Source organism: Heliangelus exortis, chromosome 12 (assembly GCF_036169615.1).
Source record: "Heliangelus exortis chromosome 12, bHelExo1.hap1, whole genome shotgun sequence".
Lineage (NCBI taxonomy): Eukaryota > Metazoa > Chordata > Aves > Apodiformes > Trochilidae > Heliangelus > Heliangelus exortis.
Genome location: NC_092433.1, coordinates 19413461 through 19431733, shown reverse-complemented (window position 1 = coordinate 19431733; position 18273 = coordinate 19413461). Strand labels below are relative to the sequence as shown.

Below are 18273 nucleotides of genomic sequence, written 5' to 3'. Positions count from 1 at the left end.
TTGGCAGGCTTGAGGAAGATTATTTTCTGGTTCTTGGCCTGAGATAAGTCACTTGGAGGCTGCTTGAGCTCAACAGCTTATGCTCTGGAAACCACTCCTTAAATCTTGACACTTCTTTGGTCATGGGAATTTGAGTACTGTATGGGGACACGTGAGTGGCAGTCACTGTTAAGAGGGGAAATAGATGCAGACAGTTTTTGATGCTACAGTTTGCTCTCCTCACCATCTCCATCTCCCACACATCTCCAATATGCTCACTGCATCCTCCTCCACTGAGCAATACCTACACAAACCTGTCTGAATTTCAAGTTTTCCTATTCCAGGAAAGACACCTGTGAGCTGCTGAGCCCCAGCTTCTGGGGAACCCCACCCTACCCCAGCATTTTCCTGTTTGTTTGCAAACCAAGCCTTCCCTGCACCATTCCCCACAGCGTACAAGTACAACCATCTGTGCACAGAGGGCTCTGGAACACCTCCTGGTGCTGCACATACCAACTTCACTGCCATTGCCACATTCAGAGACACCAAAAGCATCACTCACTAGTTCTAATCCAAAATATTTCTGACTTTTTCTTCTTTTTCTTTTCTTCTTTTCCTTCCTCAGCCCCAAGGGACAGCCTACCTGCTCATACTCCCACTCCATCCTTTGGAATGATCCATGAAAGGTTGCTCACTGAACCTTGCAGCTTTTTTGACAAACAGTTGAACCAACCTGCAACCAGCTTAGCAGATTTTTTGCTTGGTTTCCTAGAGAAATGGAACTTTTACAACCACGTTGCCCACCCATCTGTGAGATACTCCTCTCTAAATATCAGCTTCTCACTAATTGGAACCAAATCTAACCAAGTAGCAAAGGCTTACAGAGAAATTAAAACAAAGGAGAAGGAAGAGAAACTATGACTGCTTCAGTGAGGAGAAAGCAGAAGTGGGTCAGTGCTTTGGCAGGCTGCTTGGCAAGAGGCAACCACCCAGTCCTGGGCATGTAGTTTGTGCAACAAGTACATTTTTAAAAAGCTCTGAGCAAATCACATTGGAAGAAACTGCAGGGAAATAAAGATTGAATACTGAAGTCACTACAGTGATGAGGAGTGGGGATATAAGATGTTTGGGGTCATCTGCTATTTCAGAAACAGGGCAGGGGAAGCATTCACATCCTTTCATACAGAAAAGTAATGGAAGTTGCAGAGTTCAACTTTTCCTTCCTCTAAAGGTTTCATATTACTGGGAATGTGCTGTAAGAATAAGTCCTGGCACTGAAAAGTGGATTTAGCACTTGAGGGAAGACATGTTTCAAAGCTTTTGCTCAAAACCCTTCTGACCAGTCACCCAGCAGAAACCCCTGATGCATTCACACAGCCACAGAAACTTCACTGAGTAGGTAACAAGAGGCTGGTGGCTGCCTGGGCAGAAGGAAATAATCCTCTGCTTTTAGGTACACAGCAGGTGGAAGTGTCCTTGGCCTCAGGCTGAGCACAATTTCAGGAGTAATTTCTTCCTTTTCCATTACTTCTTTCAAGGTTGACTGTTTTCTAAAGTTTTAACATAAACTCTGCTTAATTTTGACTGTGAGAGCACCAAAGGGAAAGCTTTGCAAGTGTTTGTTCCCATTGTTACAACAGCTCTAAACATGTATTAATAATGCATTAATTCTTCATTAGTGACAAATGGAAAGGCAGTGTGACAGTTTTCAGAGAAGAGAGAGAAACCAGGGCAAGGCTGACACTAAAAGATGGGGAGTAAAAGGACACAAATACTTGACAGCAACTGAAGAATCACAGAACAGGTTGGGTTGGAAGGGACCTTAAAGCCCACCCAGTTCCAACCCCCTGCATGGGCAGGGACACCTCCCCCAGCCCAGGCTGCTCCCAGCCCATCCAACCTTCAACACTGCCAGGGATGGGGCAAACTGCTCCAGCACTACTGGGGGGCAAAAGCCCCACACGTTGACCCTCTGATGATATGAAAACACCTGATAATGCCCTTTTCTTTCCTTCTGTGCTGCTCTGATTACTTTCCCCAGTTTTTCTCCCCTTCCTCCTTGCTCTAAGCACCAGAGAATATGAGCTCTGATTTGTGCAACAAATTATTTACCAGACAACCCCCTCAAACCATTCATCACATAATAAAGGCCATCAGCCACAATTACAGCCAAACCATTTTCCCTGTTTCCAGCCCAAAGTGTCCATCACTTAAAAAAAAAAAAAAAAAAGGAGAGAAAAACTGACCAGATAAGTAAGAACACACTAATCATTTTTCTGCAGAGCACAGAAGTGGTTTTAGCACCACTGTAATCAGTAAAGTGCTTTCTGAAAACATGTCTGGTGTCTACACTTCACTACCTACACTACGACATGAAAGGCTGAGATTGAGATGAAATCAGAATTGCCATCTCTTCTGTCAAATGCTAAAATTTAGTTAGTTCTACTTGATTAAGCTCTGCAACAGAACTAAAAGTTCTCCTAGCTACTGAGAAAAAAACAAAACAGGAGAGAAGGAGAAAACCTGAACACATCCATTTTGTGGAAAGATGTGAGAATAATTCTCTGTCAACATTTCAGCTCCCAGACACAGGCTGTGCCTCCAACAGGAGTAATGGCATCAGATGGGAGGGAGATATTTGAACAACTGAACTTTAATGAATCTCCTCCTCTTTGGGAAGATGAACTTTTATGTGGGCACTGCAGGGAGACTCAAAGCTTTTCCTTTAAGTCTTGAATTTGTTTGGTTAGTTGCCAGATGCTCAGGAAGGTGGCCTGAGCCCACAGGAAGGGGCTGAGGGACCAGGTGTCCAGGAACTGAGGTGGGAAGGTTCAGTCCCTGGGTCACCAGCAATGCTGTTGGTGGCCCTAAGCAAGTGGGCAGGAGGAGACACATCCTGTAGGAAGGTTTCCATCTGCAAATCTAAGCACTCTGCTACTCAAAAAAGCTGTCAGCTGATTCAGTTCTGCCACAGATTGCAGAGATAAATTAGGAGGAGTGAAAATAAAAAGGCTACAGATGTGATGAGTGGTGGCACGGGCTACAGACAGAGATGGCAGAACAAAATATACCTCTAGGGAGTGCAAAGGGAACATGGAATTTAAATACTCGAGTAATGGAGAGACCATTTTCACCAGTTCTCTGTCAACATTCTTACAGGACTTGGAAAATCTCAGTCTCTGACTCCATAGGCTTTTGCCATGAGGGCAGGAAGGTAAATATCAGGAGAACATTGGGTATATACATATTCCTGGAGATGAACCAGGAGATAATTGAGGGGAGTGGAAAAAAAAAAAAAATCACAGAGAGGTTCATTTATCTTCTCAAAGAAGGGAGGGAGAAGGATTTAAACACTTGTTTGTTCTCCATGTCTATGGATGTGTTACCCATCCATCAAGTGAAACATCAGTATCTTTCTAGGATTGTTTTTACCTTTCTAGGACTGTGGGTTTTTCATCACTGGATTCACAATGGAATGCCAAGAATACTAGAGAGTATTTGACAATTGTAGTTGTTAAAATATTAAATAACCCTTTTCCTGCCTATCAAATAGCTTTACTAAAAGTGGCAGCTAAATGACTCCGTTCCCACAAACTTAACTTAAAGAACTATTTGGCACAAAGGAATATTTTCATCTTAAAACTTGGTGATAAATTACAAGGACAGTGACCTCCAAATACTTCCCAGGCATATCCCCTATGGAACACAACTTCTGTTCAGAGCCCTGGGAAACACAAGCGTTTGCTTCATTTTTTTGGAAGAGTTTTGGGTGAGTTTTCTTTTTTTTTTTTTCCTGAGTAACTCTATCTTGCCAAATTTGATTACCAATACTGAAAAAACACAAGCAAGTAAAGCTAACCTGTTTTCCCTGCAAAGCTCCTCTGAAAAGGGAAACTTTTCCACCAGCAGCTTCAAACACTCTATTTTACATTCCAAAATGCTTCATAGCTTCTAAATATTGCTAAATGTAATAAAAAGGCTTAAAAACACAATGAAGTGAAACAATTGGGCCAAACCAGAGATTGTTTTGCATGGTGCTTGGTGGGTTTTTTTTCCATTTTGGCAAGCAACCCCCTCCTACAGCTCCTCTGAAGGGACAGCAGAGGGTACTGATCTAGCAGGGCTTGGAAGCTGTCAAGCATGATGGCAACATTTTATGGCAGCCAAATGACAGAACTCATCCTAAGCCACACTGAGGTCCCTTAACGAGTCTCATCCAGAAAAATAACTAAAAAGTTTTGTGTTCCTCCTCAATCCAAACCTGTTACTGGGGTTCAGGCTCCAGGCAGTGCCCAGATCATGGTGCCACAGGGACTCGTGTGTGTGCTGCAACAAAATCAAAGCCAAATTTTAGCCACACACATACTTGTAGGATCTTCACTGCTCTCTCTTGTCCACTGAAATACCTACAGCTGCTCCTTGTGCTGTTACACAGGCCCCCAAATGCTGTGTTTCCATAGCAATGTTTACTCTTACATTATTTCTTCCTTGGAGCTGCACAGGTAGCGGGGCTGATGCATCCCTTGTTAGGCTTTTGATTAAAAAGCAGTGGAAATAATGAGGGAAAACCCTTCCTGCACAGGGTAATTATCTCAGAAAAATGCTAATAACCCAGGTTGGTCTCTACTAGTTCTTACACTGATTTAGTGCACATAAGTGAACAAATGGGGAAGGAAAAGAAAAAAAAGACCAAAGGAATAGAACTGAAAACTTCTACCAGAAACAGCACCAGAAATACTACAGGACTAGCTTAGGAGGCTCAGGTATCCACTACTCCAAGAGCAGAAAATACAAGAGAAGCAAATGTTCAATTTGCATTTACTCTGGTTTTCAGTCCACTGACTTCCCGAGCTCCAGATGAACATTTATTTTCCAAATTTTCAGCACTCAGCAAGCACTTCATCACAGGAGGCAATCACATCATTATGCTGCTTGACAAAACGTAACACCAGGATGCACTGACCTGACAAAACAGTGACTCCCTGCTGGCACCCTGCTGCAGGAAATACACATTTCACTTTCATCTCAGGAGGCTGGGGAGGGGGGGCCCAGATCCAGATGCTGAAGCTCCAACTGATAATAAACTAAAAATTGGGACAATACATGGTGATGCCCAAATTGTTCTGTGCTAAGCTGTATGCAGCCCATTTTATGATGCTGAAAATAATTGTTAATCATTTGGACTCATTTTCAGGATGAATTTCTAGCAGCATTTGAACAGTGGGAAGCTCTTTATTTGGTATCATTAAGAAGAAAAAAAAAAAAAGAAAACCCCTCAACAACAAATGTATATAGGCTAACATAACTTCACTTGCAGCTCTTTAACTGTCTGTTTCCAAAATAATAGTGAATTACAGGTTCAAAGGTTACAGGTCTGGATGCAGATAAACATTTCTTTAGTAAATTCTCTAATTCTTAAGACCAAGATGAAGAAAAATGCATTATATAGAAAATTATTCTTTTCTAGTTTACTTCTTCTAGTACATCTTTTCAGTTAAAGGGGGCTCTGAGCCTTGCCACTTGAGCCACCTCCAAATGGAGTAGATGCTGGCACTGAGCTCTTCCCAGACACTTGGCAAATTTTCTCCAAGAGGCAGAAAATCCTGAGCCTGCAGCTCCAAAACCCAGAAGCCATGCTGAACTCTGCTTACAAATTGCCCAAGTTGCTTTGTTTTTTTTACAGTTCTAGTGAACACCCTGATCACTGAGCTCCTCTCAGACTGTAGGCTCTCGCTTTTAAAGTTTTCTTAAGATGCCCTTATCAATGCAGAATGGAAACTGAAGTAAAAAATTAAACAAAAGATAGAATTTTTCTCCTAACCCCCAGACAGCCCCACAATTCAGTGTTCATCATTAATGCCCCCCCAGTAAAGACAAATTTGTTTTCCTAATCAAATTCCCAAATACATAATCGCACTTTATCTACCTTAACACCACACTTTCAACTCAACAGGCATTTTCCACTTTAACCCTGACTGACTTTTCCTGCTGCAGTACAGCATGGAATACTTGCAGTGTGATTCCCCAGGGCCAGGCTATCGGGGTAGCACATGGAACTGATCTCTGCAGCTTTGCAAACAGTGCCCGGGCCCCCAAGGATGGAAACAAGCGACGGAACACGGCGGGTTTCTGACATGCAGCTACTTCCCAAGGAGAGCTGATATTCCTGCTTCCCAGGGAGAGCTGATATTCTCCTATGAACCTCTCTCTGCCCAGAGCTGGAGCAGGACATAGCTGTGGTAATTGTGCAGTGGCTGCTAGAGACCAAATAGCTTTGATTACCCCGGCAGACACGCAGTGCTCTGACAGAAAGGAGACGCACGAGGCTGAAAAGCATTCGCTTTGCAGTTGTGACTTTTAAAACTCAGCCTTCTTTCCAGCCTTAGGAGAAAGGAAAAGAAAATATTGCTACAAAGGACATCAGCTCCTACAAAACAAGGGCATCAGGCTGAATTCACTGGATCTGACTTTCCATTCCATACTTTCTATGCAAACCAGACAACAACAACTGGCCTAACTCCAGCCCAGCTTAGTTTCAGAATTGTAATAGTATCAATTTAGACTAATTGTGGATCTGGCTACAATTAAGATCATTTTCTAGCTGAAATAGAGCAGGACATAGAGGGTGATCATGTAGGAAGTCATCTCTCATCCAAATAATTGAGGGAAATAATAACCCTTCAAGTTTGCTGCCAGTCTGGGCACCAGACCAGCACTCACCTCCCAGTCACCCTAAGATGCTCTTTCCCCCTGCTGAACCCAAACTGGAAATAACACCAGCACCTTTCTGGAATGTTTTTCTATCACCAGTACATACACACAGAGCTTAACCTTCTCCTGAACCAAGTGAACAACTATACCACAGTCTCCTTCTCACTCCTTACCTACACCACCACATCACAAGGTCTTCATGCTGCAAAGGTTTCTCACAAACCATTTCTGTTCCTACTCTCCCCTCCTTTTTTCACCATGGAGTTGGAAGCTTCACCCACAGCACTGGAACTGCAAATGAGTTTGTGGCTGACCCACAACCCCCCCTTCAGTGGTTTTTAATTTATAGTTGTGGCAGCTGCCTCATCAGATGTAGCAATGAGACCCACATGTGGGGGCTGAAGGACAAACTCCAGACCAGAGAGCACCTCATTTTGGGGAACAGTCAGGACTATAGGAGTCACACTCATTAACATCTGATGCTGTGGTAATGAGTAATTCAGTGGACTTGATATCAGAGATACAAGAACAACATTCAAGTCATGAACACCACAAATCCAAGATAGTCAAATTGCCATGATAACCCCTGAACTAAAAGGAAAAATGGCATCTGAAGTGGTGAGAGAGGCCCCAGCTGTAGAAATTAGGCAGGTAGATGTTTGCCAGCTGGTCAGATGCAAACAAAGAAGCTCCTTAAGGACTTTTCTCCTCCAATCTGAGCAATAATGACAAGCAGCTTTGCAGGGCAATTTTCATCCAGCTGATGAGGACAGACAGATTTCAAAAGAAGATCATGAATTTCTTTAAGGAGGACACAGATCCACACAAGATGACTGCTAGCTGTTGATTGATGGTGGTGGTTAGTGGCACACACACATCAGGCCATGCCTGAAACTGTGTCCAGCAAGAAGAAATAACTGACTTCATTTCAAAAACTTTTTTTGGAGATAAATATAACAGTGTAATATGTGCTCAGAAATTAAGCCATCAAATGAAAGACTGGCACACTTAAAGCAAATTACCTCCAGAATGTGGGGGTGGTCCACACAGCAGCACCATGCCCTGGCCCTGGCGAACAGACACAGTGCTTCTTGTTCTGGTTTTGAAGTTCTCAAGATCTGTGAAGAGAGAAAGAACTCAATTAAAGGCAATTCAATGTTTGCTTAGTTTATTTTTTTTTCCTCATGAGAAGGACAAAAGGTTCCTTTGCTGTGTGAAAGAGAAACCAAGTGAATGTCAGCTTGGAAGGTGGGTTTGTGGTGAGGACAGCAGGACACTGCTGTGGCAGCAACCACCAGAACCAGCAAAAATGTCTCCACAGGCTACAAGGGGGAAAAGATGCTGACTGACCCAGGCAGAAGACAACCTAGAGAAAACACCTGAAACCTGTAAAGCTGCTAGTTTTGTTTTATGAATTTATCAAGATTTGATGCCTTAAATAATCATTACCTTCAACTCTGTTATAAGCCACTTCTGTTTCCCTTTAGGAGACCTGTTAACTGGTTGCCCCTCAACTCAGGTGTAGAAACCCTTCCCTTCCCATAAGGAAGTCTCCTGGAGTAGCTGGATGGTAGCCACACAGGGCTTTAAATTCAATCAATTTCCACCACTCTCCTTTTCCTCTCCTTCAGAGGCCATGCACTGTGCACTGCAAAATACATCTCTCTCTCTTCTTTCCTTGCTCACTGAATTGAAGAAATTTGCTATTAAGGGATGAGGTGACTCTTGGAGCTGAGCTTTTGGCACCCTTTTCTCTTGTATCTCAATTTTTTTTTCTTTTTTTTTTTTTTCCTTTTGGCATAGCTGACCTGTGGTTTGGTGATTACAAACCCACTGTCAGTGCAATTGGGAACCAGAGAAAACAGAGGTGATAAATATTTAACAGCAGGAACAAGTAGGAACATCATTATAAGGTTATACAAGGTGAGAAAATTAAGCCTTGAATTTTATCCCCTCTTGCAAATGTCTTCTGTAAGCACTACCATACATACTGATTTAAAAAAAAAAAAAAATTAAAAAATCAGAAGTTGTCTTTGCTTCCTTCTCCATGGACCCTTCCTGCTAAAGCCAAAATCCAGGCAAAAGAGGTGAAACAACTTGTTCCAGTGCTGCTGTACCTTACATCATTCCCAGGATATTATTATTTTATTATTTCAACTTACACATCTGCATTTGACTGGATAAATATTCTGGGGAGTTGAAAAGCCTGCTGCACTGCAGTGAATTATTTGTCAAAACAAAAATAGCCCAAACTATGAAACTCTGCTCCAATGGGTGTGGAATACTGCACTGAAGTTTGGTACCAGGGAACTCCCCATGGATGGAGCCAACAGCCCTTGCTAAACACACGACCTGAAAACCACCCCATGGGAAGCTTCACTCCAGGAGCAGCACTCTAACCCTTCTTTCCCCTGTTTGTTACCTTCCTCCAAGGCAAACACAGCTGCAGTGCCCCTCTGCCCCTGCCCAGAGAGCATGTAGAAATTATTCTCTATACTTGTGACGTTAGAAATCAATGGGACAGCAAAAGAAGAAGAAGAAAACAATAACTCTCACAGCTGCACAACAGCTCTGATTACAGTGGAAGTGGTTCAGCTCTGTGTGTCTCCCCTGACAAGAGCATTAAGTTCCACTTTCTCTTGCCCCCAAGCCCAAAGACCCTGGCTTAAGTATGAGGATTTTTGTTCTTACTTGCCAATAAAAAACCCCAAACCCACAAAACCACCAGAAGACTTATTAAGCCAGCAAGCTCAATCATTTCTTGGCACACTTACTGTTTTGGAAGAAGGTCTGGATCAGGACCATCATACCCTCATATTTCCCTTGGTACCACTTCAATTTCACTGGAAATTACACCTGAGCAGAACCAGGTGCCCTTGGGAACTTGAGGTTTGCTGATATTTGCCTGCTGGCCATGCCACTGTGCCCAAGCAGGTGACACAACATGGTGACCCCATGACACAGCACGGTGACCCTCACAACATGGCATGACTGTTGCTCTCCAGCACATGTTGCTACTTGGCAAGACTCTACTTGTGTTTTTCTAACTCCACCATCTTTTTCTTTATTTTTTTTCTTCCTTTTTCTTGGTACATTCTTCCATGCTTCACTATTCACCCATTTCTCCAGCAAACACTGGCATTCGATCCCTGACTCCCAACACGAATACTTTTCCCTGTATTCTGGGAAAAAAACTCCACAGAAAAAAAACAAACCAAGAAACCAACAAGCCCACAAGCTGCTGAGAAACAGCTGAGGATATAGATTAAAATTAATTATAATTATAGATTAAAAGAAAAAAAAATCAGATTTGTCAGGCAGGCAGTGAAAGCCTTGAACAGGTCAGCACTCCCTCAAACAGAAGGGAGATGTTTCTGGTTTGCATACAGAAGCACCACCATGAGCAGACAATGCCTCTCTTGAAGTGTTTGCTAACCCAGTGGAGGAGGTGACAAAAACCCAGTGGTATGAAGCTGAAGGCATGGCAACAGAAATGAGGAGTCATCCTGACTGTGAGTGCTGATCAGCAGCTCTTGGGATAAAGAGAGCAGTGGGCTCAGCATCCATGATAGCTGGAGATCAAGACCACCTTTCTGGAGCTTGTGGAAACACCAAGGCTTTCATCACACTTCAGCAGCCAGGTTCAGTTTGGGATAAACTGGTGGAAAACAGGGACCAGCACCCATCCAGACTTTAGATGCCTGAAATCCTGAGAAGGAAGAAGTCTGGAAGGCTGTGTGATGGTTTGGTGGCCTGACACCTACTCACAGACCTGCAAATTGCTTCCTGGGACCTGGCAACATAGTATAAAAGAAATCTGAAAATCATCACTTAATGACTAATTACTTCATGTACTCCACAGGGTACTAAATACCTTGTAACAGAAATAAAATACTCATTTAAGGATTTTACAGTGAAGTGGCAGGCATAATGCAATGAGCACTGGTAAACAGAAAAGGGAAACAAGATGAAGCAAAACAATGCCTAGAAGTGGTAAGTTCATTACGTTTTAGCATGCAGGAATCTCTGTGACTTAATTAAAATTTTCAGGGTGTGAATGGCTTCAATTACAGTGATCTATCATTGCACAGATCAAAAAAGAAAAGAGCTTTAATTGCAACAAAAATATTTATACATGAAAGAAACAAAACATGCCCAGAATTGAGGACTGTTTCCATGAACAGAACCTGCTTCTTGTTGGAGCCAGAATCCCTGTGTATGCTTTTGGTGAAAATAAGCCACCAACTCAGGGATTTATGGCAGTAAGCATTAAGATGATCATGAAAAAATACTGTTTCTGCTCAGAGGATTAAAAAGGACAGCAGATGCAGGAAGGATGTAAACTTACCCTAACTAATCAAAGCAGCAGACATCTGCACCAGAAATCCTAACTCACTTGCCCCTAAGAATAAATTGCAGGTCAAGCTTTTATTTTAGACGTGTGATTTCCAGTAACCAAGATCAGATATTTGTAGGGCTGTTAAGAAAAGAATACACTTGCATATCAGTTTTTGGCCTATTTAGCTTGCACATTCTCTATTTAGAAAGCTATTGGCAAAACCGATTAAGAGAAACCACTGAGGAAGAAAATATTAATGCTTTCCAGTTCTGCAGGTCAATGTCCTGCCAAAGCTTACTGGGAGCACAAAACACTAAACCTATGACTCCAGTGAAAAGAGAAAAACATTGTGTAAGCCCCAGTAGCTCCAGTATCCCATGAGGATGTGACTGGTAATGTTGTGGTGCAAAGAGGAGAATGCCAAAGGGAATTTTCATAGCATTCTGCTAACAGGGAGGTTAACACAATTCATGCTGTTACTCAGCCCTTATTTTATGAACAAGCAAGGATGCCACTTAACCTTCACCATCTCCATGGTATCAATTCTAAACCAGACTTATAAGTGAACATAAAGCCATATCTAGGTATTTAACCTGTAAAAACCAGTGATTTGTACCACTGACACCACTGTACCACTGACTGTGTGACTTTGGGAAAGTCACTGAAGTTCTGTGTGCCAGAGTCTGCCCATCTTTAAGGACAAATACTTAAATTGTGTGTCTCAAAAGAGACTTAATTAGCTAATGTTTGCACAAACCCCTTGATATCTGCTGCTGAAATGCACTGAGTGCAATACCCTGCTAACATCTGCACTCTAACACCCACTTTAGCAGGAACTCAAACACCTTTATTGCATCATTAGATTTTTCTGTGGCCTCCATTAAAACTCTACCTTAAAGTTTAGTGACAAAACTTAGGCAGGTGCTGCAAGTGATGCCAGCCTGACAGAGATGCTTATTCCTCATAGAGATGCTTATTCCTTAAAAATGCCCAAAAGCCCAGAAGCTGCCAGCAGCAGCTTTCAATGCCATCAGCTTTTCAGTTTGGGTAGGGTACTGCATTGGATGACCTCAAATGTGGTTTAATCAAAGCTTAAACAATCTGAAATGATCCAAAGCCCCTTAAGACTGGGTAGTTTGTCTCAGTAAATGGCATATGGAAATTTTAATCAAAAACATATGGCTTTTCACAGTTGCAATTATCCAACTTTGGCTGGAGTAATGAAAAATTTTCCCAAGTTTTTCATTAAAAAGAAATCAGCCTTTATAGAAAAGAAGATTAAATTATAAGCAAAACAAAAGAGCTGTAGCCCTTTATCCTTTATTAGGAGCTACTTGGGTTTTTACTTTATTTATGAAATTTGGTAATTCTTTTGTTAAGTGATCACAAGAGAAGTAATAAAAATCCAAGTCTGCTTTTTAGAAGAAATATTTCCCAGCTGATGTCAAAGCCCAAAGCAAGCAAGACCCCATCAGCTCCCTTTCTTATGAGTTCCCACTGTGGGGCCAGGATAACATTTGACCTCTGCTTTTTGTATTTATATCCACTCTCATGTGGAGCCCCACTGATGGGTCTGTGGCTCAGAGCTCTGTCCCAGCAGCTGAGGAACCACTTGGTTCCTGTCACTGGCTGCAGTGTGGGAATAACCAGAGAGACCCAGGGAGGTTTCCCTCAGGAGGCTGCCAGTCTTGGGGCACTGGTGATGTGAGAGAGATCCCTGCTTTTTATGAGAGCTAAGCTCTGTCTTTTGTTTGTTTGTTTGTTTGCAAGAGGAGGGTTTCCATAGGCTTGGGTTTGGTTTTCTTTAGTTTTATTTTTTTTAATGCCTAGAATATTTTTAGACTCCAAACTCTGTTAATTATGCCAGTTCTGAAATTAAGAGAGAACTCTCTGTGCAAGAGGGCTATTTTTAAGCTGTTAACCAGACCCCAAAATGTTATTGAAAATTACATGACTAGCAAATGATTCAAACTGAGGGTGACAGGTGTCTGCATGTCTTTTAGAAAGCCAATTTATGTGACTGTATCATGGAGAAGGAAGCACTACTGTACATTGTCTTGAATGGCATCCTGTCAAAAACTCACACACCATTACTGAACCCTTTGTCATTACACTTAAGGATGGTTTTTTTTCCCCCTAATGTTTAGAAAAGCAGTGTCAATGCTATTTTTATCTTGTTTATTATTCATGTAGAACTGATATGAAACTACTTCTTTTTACTATGTTGTAATGAAAACATACATACATCAATCCCATCCTTATACACCACTGAATTTTCATTTCCCAAAGAAAACATGACTAATACTTGGGTTCAGAGAAAAAAAATGTTAGTGGCTTTTATGCTGCTCTATTTTACTTAAAGTCTATCTCTAGAGACTTTATGCAGTGAATTTGATAACACATCAGTGATATTCTCTACTGAGTTGATGTTATTAGCAAGCAGCTCCCAAAGCATAATATCTGCACTGCTATGCATCTGTATCTTCATTATCCCTACAGAGGGAGCTGCTCCAGGAACCCTGACAGAGGATGGATGAGCCTGAAGGAACACCAAGGGATTGTCACAGGACACTGAGAACACAACCAGCAGATAACTACACAAAGGCCTCACTGGGGCAGGCTGGGCTGGTTTGGTTTTTCACCCTTGAGATTTGGTTTTCACGTGGATACAAGATACTCAAATGGTTAAAAATTAATTTGTTAAGAACAGGCCTTTTCTACACAGAATCAATGAGCTCTGAAGCACCCATATGATGACAAGCAATGACAGAGGTAAGGGGTAGTCACCTCTTCCTTTATGTGAAACCCACAATGCACTTAGGCAGACAGATACAGCCAAGAAATTAAAGTCAATTTTCAAGCATGACTTAAGAGATTTACAGAGCATAATGAGGTTTGTCTTCTCACACTCCTTCTATAATTTTAAGGTGATCCCAGCAATTTAAGACTTAGAAAGATGTTTTAGGTCACAGGCAGGACTTGAATCAAAGTCAATGGGGTATTTTCATTATTAAAGATCATATGACTTACCTCAAGGGTATTCAGAACAGGTTGGCAATGACACCCTGCTGAACAGCAACAACAACAAAAAAAATCCAAGAGTGTTTGGCTAAGCTGTCCTGGTTCAGGCTGAATAAAGAACATTCTACAGAGAGATAGCTTGTATGCCCTCTTCCAAATTGTTTTCATCCATTTGCATAACTCTCCACATACAACAAGGCATACTTTCCTATGCTGGACAAAATACACAACCAGATGGAGACAGAAGTCATTTGCATCACTGCCCATGGAATAATGTGACTTCATTGGCTGTAAACTATAAACGATGCTAATTTGCCCCATAAAATAGTCTTGAAGATGAGATTCTGGTGCATCTCAATCAATTTCAGATTTTAGAGGACACTGGTTTGAAGAAATCATAGGCTGAAAGCACTTTAACTGATGACTAGCACCCACAAAAGCATTAAAGCTTTTTGCTCTGGAAACACATGACAAGATTTGCCTCCTGATATTTATGGCTCTAATATCTCTAACACTGTCTCTAAAAACCTGTGCCTGACTTTTTAAAAGCAGGGTTTTAAGTCATCCCTTTTCACAAATACATAAGGATTAAGTTCTTCGCCCATGTCCTTGCTGGTGTGTGAAGACTACACAGAGGGCTGTGTAGCCTGGAATAAAACTCCCTTTGATATGGAGATTAATGGAATTTTACTTTAAGAGGTGGTGTTCTAATGAATAATTTTTAGAATCACTGATTTCAGAAATAGTTTATAAGTCTGGGCATGAAAGCGTTGTTCTAATTTGACCTCTTAGAATAGATTTTTTCACTGAGATTTCTACTTCACTGAAAAACAAAGTTTTAGAGGTAACATCTTGCAATTTCCCTATCCTGCCTCTTCCTGAGAAACTAATTTTGCTAGGACTTTACTGCTGCAGGCAATACACAAGGTCCTGCCTGTGCATCTTCACCAAGTACCTGGGGACATTTTGGACTTCTAAATCTTCCCTTTCCCTGTTCCTTCCTGCACTGAAACTGCAATTGGTCTCACAAGATACAAAAGTTCCCAGATGAGCCATGGGTGGCTCTGCAGCTGCATAATGTTCATGGTGGGGCTTGCTCTGAAGGCTCAGCTTAGCTATCTCGATGAGGCCACAGAAAAAGATATTTTATTACTTTCATCTGGAAAATCTGTGTACAGACATTTCCCCTTGCATTCACTTCATACTCAGATTTTTTTTTTTTTGATTTTTTTTTTTTTCCCCAAGCAGAACAATGTGTTATTCTCACACTTTCTTCCAGCACAGGTGATTTGGCACTAGGCAGAAAGCAGAACTTGTACTGGTGGCAAGGAGATACAGCTCAGCCTGCACTCTCTCCTCACTGAGCACTTCCATTACAGATGCCCCACACGTTCCCCACTGGAGCAAGCTCTGCTCCACCTTCTGACTTGGTGCAGCTAAAGGAATGCAAATTCAGACCCCAATTAATGTAAAATAATGTGACACAAGTTCAGTGAGCAAGACGTTTCAAAGAACAATTTCCCTTCACTTGATAGAAACACAAATGAAAGAGACCTCACAGAAATTCTGGTCCTCAGAAGACACCTGGCAGTTCAGCTTGCCTGTGGAGAGTTCTATTATTATGCTAGGCAGCACCACTTAAAGAGGAGATATTTTTTCATTCTGTTCATCTCTCGTGTCTAATGAATTATGAAATGGCAGTCATGTTTGCTGCAGACAGAAAAACTAACATGGGACAACTTTTGACAAACATGTTTAAAGCTCTGCTGTCCTTTGCATGCCAACACTGACTCCCCAGCTTTGCTTTCCAGAAGGAAAATAAGGAAGAAGAAATAAAACCATGAAAAAGCAGTCACAAGCATAAAATTGTTCTGCATTGGCCTTACATCTTATCAACAGGAAAATAAATTGTCTTACAGAGTCCACCTCTGGCCTGTGGGTATAGTATGCACTTGGTCAGGGGGTATGTTAGCTGCTGCCTGGGCTCAGAACCTGGAAATGTTCTGCTCCATTCAGAAAATCAGAGAAAACAATTATTTTTATTTCCTTCCAGGTCCAGTTTGGAGTTTTTCAGAGCATCCTGATGATTTAGCACAAAGGCAATTTAGCAAAAAGATAAATTTTTTAATTCTTCTCACAAGGCAAGCTTACATCACTGGACCTTGGCATACTGGAACAAAACTGGTCCATTTAAGTGCTCATTTTAAACACCTACATCTGCATTAGATTTTAGACAATCCAGACCCAAAATAGGAAAAAAAAGACATGGGGTCAGGACCAAGCTGTGCTGCTCAGCACACTGGGGTGGGATGCCCAGAAGCACAGCTGCAGCTCTCCTGCCCAGCACAGCAGCTCCTGGCCACAGCCTCAGACACCTCCCCTGCAACACTCCCTGATCTCTCAGCATTATTTCTGTGTGATATAAACTGAAATACACTTCCTAAATAACACTGCAGCCTTGCAAGATTATGAGCTTGGAGAGAAAGTGTGCTGATTATTTACAAATGCTCTACTACTGCTTTAAGTACTAATGTATTCCTCTTATTTATATCCCTTGGGTGGGAGCAAAGCTGGGATAAATCCTGTTTTTTCTTCTAAGTTAAGGGTCTTTCTATCACAGGTGAAAGTAAAGTAGGTTATACATCTGTGCTCTCCTACATACTCCCTGTTGGTCCTGTTCATCAAGAAAAAAGAAGAGCTTACAGGAGGCTTAGCCTAGTTTTCCACTCATTGGAGACTCCGTGGCAGAGGTGGTGAGACAGGTCTCAGACACTGATGACTACACTTTGCTCAAGTGAGTTCAGGTTTTAGAGGCTCTCAAAGGCTTCAAAGGGAAAAAACAAGACAGCAAAAGAAATTCTGGGAAAAACAGGCCCCACTCAGAGAACTACTTTCTGAAGATGTAAGAAAGACTGAGAAAATTCAATTATTTCAGGACAATTCAGGGGTGTAAGCAAACTCCAGTTGGTGGCTTGGGGTGGTTCTCTCTGAATTGTGACCATACGTGTGGGAGGCAGCACAGTGATAAAAATGCCAGGAGGAAGTAAATTAACCTATAGGAGAGCCACTATATAGTTAACCTATAGGAGAGCCACAGGTTTGAAGTCCAGGCTCTGGGATCACAGAATCACCTTGGTTGGAAAAGACCTTCAATATCAGCAAGTCCAGCCATCAGCCCAACACTGACAAGACCTTAACTAAGCCATATCCCTAAGTCTATACAGCTCTTAAATCCTTCCAGTGACGGTGACTCCACTACTGCCCTGGGCAGCCTGTCTGATAACCCCTTTCTGAGAACCCTTTAGGTGAAGAAAGTCTTCCTAGCATCTAATCTAAACTTCTCCTGGTGCAACTTGAGCCCATTCCCTCTTGTCCTAAAAGAGGAAAAGAGGAGGAGGTGGTAGCTGAGAATGTGGTGTTTCAATATTGGGGAGAGACCCAGCTTTGGAGCCCCCCACCCTCCAGGGGCTGCTGGGGGAGGTGTGGGATGCTGAAGGCTCTCCACCATCCTGAGAACCTGGTAGGGGCTTCTCACAAGTACTCTCCCAGCGAAGCAGAAAAAGAAGAGACAGGAAAACAGTCCAACTGCCCTTCACAAACAGAAAATCCTTGAAAAACTAAACCTCAGGAAGCCGACGAGTGCAGCCAAGGGACGAGCAGAGCCACGCACATCCGCTGGGGTTTTGTTTCTGGGGAAAAAACCAACAACTCAAACCCTCTGTTCTCCTGGATTTCCAAGAGGTTTTAAAACAGGTCATCTTTCCTCAACACTCAGCCATTAGCAATGTCTGTGGAAATGATTTCACGTGCATGCTGAATGCCTCTCTGAGCGGAGCAGCAGCGCGTCACTGCCTTGATCAATCGACGTGACTGTCAGTTGTTTGGCAAGGCAGAGACTTGGGTGGTTTTCTGCAAATGTTTTCATTATTAATTGTTCTTGAAAGAATGACTTCATTGATCATTTAATCTCCCAAAAAGAAGATGAATGCACTCCGGGGCAGTAAGAGGGTACGACAGTAAAGAATTTGAGCAGCAATTATAATTTGTTTCTTAGCAACTAATAGCAAAAGTTAGGGGGCACGATAGAAGGGGAATCATTCCAGCAATGGGAATACTGAGGACAAAAAAAAACCAAAATACAACTTTATCAGTTTAATGGTGGGAATTTTCTACCATCATCAGTGAAATTATTTTGGGATGGTAGGTCAAAGCCCTAAGTATTC

At 42.1% G+C, this 18273-nt stretch overlaps 1 protein-coding gene across 4 annotated transcripts in view; it reads right to left on the bottom strand.

Moving 5' to 3' along the window:
• The window catches only part of LOC139801712 (contactin-4), a 257518-nt gene that overhangs the window by 78778 nt on the left and 160467 nt on the right, over positions 1 to 18273 (bottom strand). For all 4 annotated transcript variants that reach the window (XM_071756351.1, XM_071756350.1, XM_071756348.1 and 1 more), the window contains one exon: positions 7713 to 7808. In XM_071756351.1, the coding sequence (XP_071612452.1) occupies positions 7713 to 7808 (96 nt within the window). The remainder of the gene's footprint in view (positions 1 to 7712; positions 7809 to 18273) is intronic.